Raw genomic sequence first — 7,735 nt, 5'->3', positions numbered from 1 at the left:
TCTGGTGGGGATGAAGAGAACACTTTACAGTTTGAAATTTGTTGGAGATACAGAGAGTTTTGAAATATGGCCAAGATGAAAAGAGATTTCTAGTTATGCTCTGATCTGTGGTGAGCATGGACAGGGCTGCAATGAAGTTTTTAGGTGGCAGAAGTTGCCGATGGTAGTGGGTATGGTGTGTCGGTGGAGACGTAGAGTGGAATCGATCGCCTATTGAATAGGTCTGAGTTTCAGGCTATCATTCTTTTTCCCTTGTAATTATAGAAATTGTACCTTGAGTTTTTATGTTTTATTAAAAATTTAAAGTCAGTATTTAAAAAATTTTAAAAAGAAAAGAAACCGATATAAAAGTAATTTTAGATCTGCTAGGGACTAGATATGAAACAAAACCAAACAATAGGGTAGGTCCAAGTTAAAAATAAGTTAAGGACAAACCATGCAAATTACAACAAACCGTAGGGACCATTCGTGTAATTTACCTTAATTGTTATCTATTGAACTTATAATTTTGATGTTTAAATTTGATAAACAATAATAAAGTATCAATCATAAATCAATATCTACGTAGTATCAAATAGTACATTTGCCTTGTGCCAGTGTTTGTTTTTTCGGCAATTTAAAACATATGATAACACAAGAATACAAAAATTGCGATACAACTGTTCGTTGCAAGCACGTGGAAAAGAAGAAAAAAAAACGAGTTAACTGTTGCCATCCCTATATAAAACGAGAATACCCGCATAAGAATACATAACACAATTAAATTTGTTTACATAACACCTACCACCCAAAAGCAAACCCACATTTCATCTATGGAAACCCTTTCTTCTCCTTTACAATCTGGTTATTCCGTTTTTGATGCCATTCGCAAGCATCTTTTGGATGACCGGGATGAGGCTCCCGAGATGCTACCAGCTGTGACAAGTCCCAGCAGTGATCAGTCCTGTTTTAGTAAAGAAAATGGTCCGGAGTCTTTGAAGAAGATAATGGAACAGGAATCTGGTGAAGGTGAAAACCATACAAAATCAGAAAATGTTAAGAAAAAGAAGAAGAAGAAAACACCGGCTGCAAATGGTGAGGATGATCCTGTGGAATGGACTCGTTACAGAGGTGTGAGGAGGCGGCCATGGGGGAAGTTTACGGCGGAGATCAGAAATCCAGAGAGGAAAAAGGCGAGATTATGGTTGGGTACTTTTGACACGCCGGAGGAAGCTGCGGTGGCATATGACAAAGCAGCATTTCAGTTCCGTGGTAGTCGAGCCAAAGTTAACTTCCCTCTCTTGCTTTGCCAAGATGTATGGAAGCCCGAATCGTCTTCCTCCTCGACTAATGCAGATGTCGGAAAATGCAAGAAAAAAGTTGCGGTGGATCCACCCATGGGCACCACCACCTCCGCCCTTGTACGTCATGATGATACCCATACGTTAAGCACGATAGAACCCCCAGTTTCCACGAATATTGCGGTTGAGAAGGAGTCAAGGAGCGATAAAGACCTGGTTACGAAGCCTTGTAAAAGCACAGTGCATTCGCCAACCACCTCGGCCTCCGGAACTGAAGAGATGTGTGACCTTGACTCAATCTGGGATTTCCAAACATGTACATTACCACCTTTTTCACCGATGGTATCGGTTGGCGATTACACCTTGCAGTCAAGCAAATCATCCTCCGGTCAGGAAGATATGACCGACCAGTATCTGTCTTGCAATGCGGAGACGATGGCTATGGCCACCACGAGCTCTGTAGCTGAGGAAATGAGTTGTGACAATGACTCGTTTTGGAATATTTTACTCCAAAACACCATTGATTCTCCGACCACTATCTCACCCTTCGGTGTGGAGGAGATGGAGATATATAGTAGTGATATTGGCAGCCCAATATGGAACCTACCAGTCCCAGCAGAGGATTTTTCGTCCAACATGATAGAGTCATATACTATGAACATGGCCGAAGGAGCAGATGATGGAAGCAGTCAACAAGACCCATTCTGGGATTTCCAAATGCATACAATAATACAGGATGATTTATTATTTCTTGATTGCCTATAATTAAAAAGTAATGAATTTTTAATGTTACAATAATATATTACTGATACTGAAGTTGGTATATAGTTTAAGGATGATATGTTTTAATATTGGTTACGCTCGAGTCGAAGAGCACAGCTTACTTGAAGAAATTACAATCAGTGACTGATATCGTCAGTCTACAAAAGAATTTCATTTATGCTTTGAGGTGAAGAGCATGATTACATTATTATATCATACTACTGCAACTTACTTTAATTTTATCAGAATCAGTGATCATATATTTGATATTTTTTTCCTCGACAAACTTAGACCCCCCATTCTGTTTAGGGAAATATGCACATGATATCATAATTCATAGAATACAGCTGTCCCTTACATCTATATGTTAACATTCGCTAGCTAGCTTGTAATTAATAGTTATTCAACGCTCATAACACCGTAGGAAACGAAATTTGCTGCAGCGACAGTAGTCATCGGTTGAAACCTCGTCGTGATAGCATATAAGATATCATCACATAATTGTTTGTCACCATTTTCAATCCTTTTAAACACGCATACATAATGTATTGAATTTTGTAGATACAACTCAATCAGTTTTTTATTATAATCCATTCAACTCTATAAAGTTTAATAGAAAGTTACAAAATCTAGTTTATAGTATGTATTTTAGATTAGAAAACTTTCATTTTACCGTTGAAGAGTTAAATGACCATTGAACTCCAAATCAATTGACTGTGAAGATACATCTCAATAAAATAGAGTTTTATCCGTTGAATGATAACTAGATTTGCTACCTCATTCAACTATCCTTTTGAAATCACCATTGTAGATGCCGTAAGGATGACACAACACAAAAGTTCCCACTGTTCAACGACACATTGCTACTGTTTTTTAACTGCTCCTAAAAAATACACATCACTCCACCACATCAAAACACTTATTTTTTTTAAATATATATATATATATATATATATATATATATATATATATATATATATATATAGGTTTATGTATTCTAATTATTTATTGATTGGATGTACAAATCAATATGAACCAATCAATTTACAAACATAAATAAGGGTAAATATGTAATCTCATCTATTATTTTATTTTGATAACTAAATAAGTATTTAATTAATCCGTATTTAATCCTTACACTAATACAAAAATGACCTATGGTCACAGTTTCTAAAAAACGGTCTGTCACACTATTTATTAAAAGTGTGGCTAAATGTCCTTAAAAAAATTTACAAACTGTTTTTAGATACATTTAAATTTCTTTGTGTGACCATTGTATAGATAATTAAAACTTTAACTACAATTCAATATACTAAATGTGACACAAATTAGTCACACTCGAACACTGAGGCCATAGGTCACAATCAACCACAAGTATCGATTAAGATTGTCATACTTATTTTTTTATAAGAGACAATAGATACACGTATTGTGACATGAGACAGTTGTATGTGTGTCTATAACCTGATATCTTTTTAGACACATAACAAAAAAAGCAGCTAAAAGGTGATACATATGGTCACACTAAATATTTGTGTATCCATAGGGTGGTTCAGTACTAGTTGTACTTTGTTAACGCAAGAAAAGAAAACAAGTTAGTATTGGTTGTTTATCGTCATGTACCTTTTGTTTTATGTGTGTCAAAATATGATGAATTAACTTTGAGAAGAAACAAATATTATGAGTGTAGGTAGCATTTAGTTATGATTATAGGTATTATATGTGTCTATATGTAAATATAGTTATAAAAAACAATAATGTTTTATCGATATAATTAGGGGTCGTTCATTGAATATGTTGCTATAATTATGTAATGTTTATTTTGGTTGTACTATGGGATTTGTAAGTTTAATGAATAGTCTTCAGAAAATGAAAATTTGTTGTTGTTAACCGAAATTGTTTTTGGTTTAAGTTATTATACAACAAAATGACAATTTTAGACTTTTTGGAAGACTCATAAATTGACCATTGGTTAAGTTATTATACAACAAAATGACAATTTTAGACTTTTTGGAAAACTCATAAATTTGACCATTTTTATCTTTGATATCATTTGGTTGAATAAAAAACGAATAAAAAGGTCAATCATGGCATTTTAAAAAGGTACATTGTTTTTTTTTATTTTTATTTTTATTTATTTATTTATTTATTTTTTTGCAATTAATGGGTTGTATAAATTAATGAAAAAAATTGAATAGTAGTTTCGTAAAGTTGCCTTAACGGAAACAATTTCTGAAAAACCAAAATAATAATAATAATAATAATAATAATAATAATAATAATAATAATAATAATAATAAAAACAAATAAGAATATAGTTGTATTGAATAAGAGCTATAAGAAAGGACCAAATTGCCCTTTTTGTCATCTATTCTTTTAATTGCACCAGATCATACACCGTTAAAAAATGAAAAGAATACAACTTTATTTAATAGAAATGTATGATAAATAAATGAAAAGAATACAACTTGTTCTAACATTGCATAATGAAAGTACATTGCTATAATATGCAGTTTATGTTATAACATGTCATCCACCATTACAGTAAAAAACTGAAAAAATTAACTTTGTGTTACAACAATATTGCTCCAAAAAAGTTTGATGATATAATATGGTAAAAAGATATTAAGGAAAGTACATCGTCATTTTTTGTTATTTTCTTATTCTCCACGTAACGATAGGATCAAGGTTTGGCCTTTCCTTTCTACAAACAAAAATAAGTTAAGATCATTATATGTTAAAAGAAGGAAAAATAGTATCGCTACAAATGTAATTCATGACATTAAGAAACGTATATCGTACATATAAGAATACCACGACAATCAGTATGAAAATAATCATTTTTCTTCTGCAAGTAAAGTATGTCTACATGTAGCAATATATTATCGTTATGAGGAACTACAGTACGAAATTCTTCATCTACATCCTCATATGTATTTCTGTAATTTTTGGGAGGTGTGTTGAAGACAATAAACATTTTTTGAACGAGTGGGTCTGTCACGTAAAATACTTGTTGTGCTTGTGAGTCCAATATGAAGGGATCACCTTTATGGCCTAATCTTTATAGTTCAACTAGTGTGTACCCCAATATATCATTTTTATCCCATTTCTATTGTCAACCCAGTCACACAAGAAAATTAGAATTTGTTTAAAATGATAATCTAGTACCCATATCTCTTGTAAAACACCATAATAAGTGTTTTTGGCATATGTTACAACTTCTTTAATGATGTGTGTGTCAGTTTCAACGACACTAACCACACTGTTTTGGTAAAATTTTCCTTCACGAGCTTTTGTACAAAAAGTACTTCCATTAATAACATATACATCGTATTTAATAATGTTCTTATTGGGTCCATGTGAAATCCATCTCATTGTCTCTGTTATACTTTCTCTACCGACCCTTAACTCTCTCTCTACCTGAATAGTAAATAGATTATGAATTTAAGATATAAAGAAATACATAACAAAGAACATAACATACATGAAGACAATATACCTCCTTTCGTAACCAATGACCAAATGTATTACTGTGCTCTTGCTCTAGATGTGCCTTTCGTTTAGTAGGGTGTTGATGTTGCAAAAATTCCATGTGTTGTCTGTCAATTCGTTAATTTTAATATTATCACAAAAAAAAAAACATACATGTGTCATCTGTCAATACGAGAGTACTTCATTTGTATTTTGACATACAAAGAAATGTGCTTTGCTGAGTAGTTCTGCAAAGACTTCTACCGATTTAGCAGTTGATAGAGGAGTATCGTCCGTAATAGAACTACTATCTACACCTTTCTGGATTCCACATATGTTACGTTTGTCATGTGGAATACCAACAATATCCATCTTTTTGAGGAATTCACTAAAAAACTCAATCGTCTCTTCTGCAACATTCTCTTCTGCAATGCATCCTTCTGGTGTGTTTTTGTTTCGCATGTGCCCCTTAATAACCTTCATAATCCTTTCAAACGGGTACATCCATCTAAATAATATTGGACCGTATAATTTTACTTCCCTAGTTAGATGAATGGTTAAATGAATCAACACATCAAAAAATGATGGTGGAAAGTGTTTATCAAGAAGGCATAAGGTTACACATAACTCCTCTTGCAACTTATCGAGCTCATCTCGTTTGATTTCTTTGCTACATATTGTTTTGAAAAAGAAACAAAACCTTGTAATAGCAACTCTGGTGGGTGGATGCATAATAGATCGAATTGATATGGGAAAAATTGTTGAATGAGCATGTTATAGCCATGTGATTTTTGTCCGATCAACTTCCTATCCTTCACACTCACCAAACTAGAAAAATTAGAACAATACCCTTGATGGACGCTTAAGTTGTATAAAGTCTCACATAATTTGCCTTTTTCCTCTTTTGTCAATGTACAACCTGCTGCGGGAAGTGTTGTGTTGTTCCATTCTATCTTAGGATGCAACTCTAGTTTTAAACCATTATGAAGAAAATCCAATCGAGCTTTATAACCATCTTTCGTCTTCCCGGGAACGTTCAACACAGTTCTGGTTAAACTCTCGCCCATGTTCTTTTCGACACACATAAAATCTATACAATGTGGATTCTAATTGTCGCGCCAATACCTTAGCTGTCTATACCATATATTCAATTTCTTCCAGTATGTATTATTTTGCTGGACCACATCTGAAGTACCCACTTGGTTTGATTTTCTCTTTTTTTTATTAATCTTCCCACCTCTTCCAGTTGTAGATTGCTGGATTTCTACCTCCTTGCCCTTAGACACCTTTCTCCATTTATTAATTATAAATTTGACCCTGTTATATATTTCCTCCCCATTCATAGGTTTTGGAGAGGGTGAGAACTCTTGTTGTCCATTGAATGCTTTTTTGTGTTCTGAACGGGTGATTATACGGTAGAAATCGTCTATGACCAACATACCTTTGCATATTCAATTTAGGGAGTCGAATGCAGTGTGGTTGTTCGCCACACACAACACAACCTTGAAATCCCCTGTAAGGACAACCACTTAATGTACCTATAGCAGGATAATCATTAATAGTCCATAACACAACTACACATAGATTAAACTGCTCTTATGCATATGCATCGTATGTTTCAACTCCAATATCAAATAATAATTGCAGATCATCAATCAAAGGGTGCTAGGAACACATCCATATCATTTCCTGGTGTTCCCGAAATCAACAACAAAAGCATGATGAACTTTCTCTTCATACACAACCATGGTGGATGGTTGTAAATGACAGTTAAAATAGGCCACACACTATGATTCATATTTACCTCTATTCACATCGACCCCGTCAGCCGAAATGCCTAGCCATAAATTTCTTGGTTCGCTAGTAACGTCAGGATATTTGCCATCAATGGCAGCCCATGCTGGTGAATCAGTTGGGTGACGTAAAACACCAATATCCACCTTTGTGTCTGTTGTGTGCCATGTTAAATCTTTTACAGTAGTCTTAGATTGAAAAAGACGTTTCATGCGCGGAATAATTGGAAAGTACCAAAAAAATTTTGCAGGAATATTCTTGTAAATTTTATTTTTTTGTTCATCGATCTTCCATCATGATTTACCACAAGTATGACATGCTGCCATGTTTGTGTATTCGTTTATGTACAGTATAAAGTTGTTAACACATGCATGTATCTTCATATAGCCTAAATCAATTGCCTTAAATGCCTTTTTGTCCTCGTATAT

At 33.8% G+C, this 7,735-nt stretch overlaps 1 protein-coding gene across 1 annotated transcript; it reads left to right on the top strand.

Annotated features, from left to right (window-relative positions):
• The first annotated feature begins 732 nt into the window (after window positions 1–732).
• LOC111908415 (ethylene-responsive transcription factor ERF034) lies at window positions 733–2,091 on the top strand. The gene has a single exon (XM_023904244.3). It carries the CDS (start codon window positions 813–815, stop codon window positions 2,043–2,045), a length of 1,233 nt encoding a protein of 410 aa, XP_023760012.1. The 5' UTR covers window positions 733–812; the 3' UTR covers window positions 2,046–2,091.
• The last annotated feature ends 5,644 nt before the right edge of the window (window positions 2,092–7,735 follow it).

The sequence above is a fragment of the Lactuca sativa genome, chromosome 5 (genome assembly GCF_002870075.4).
Source record: "Lactuca sativa cultivar Salinas chromosome 5, Lsat_Salinas_v11, whole genome shotgun sequence".
Classification (NCBI taxonomy): Eukaryota; Viridiplantae; Streptophyta; class Magnoliopsida; order Asterales; family Asteraceae; genus Lactuca; species Lactuca sativa.
The sequence above is the reverse complement of the archived record's forward strand: the minus strand, read 5'-3'. Positions and strand labels throughout refer to the sequence as shown.

What these genes read in the sequence shown, in the direction of transcription:
- LOC111908415 (XM_023904244.3), top strand. Translation starts at nt 813, where the DNA reads ATGGAAACCCTTTCTTCTCCTTTACAATCTGGTTATTCCGTTTTTGAT.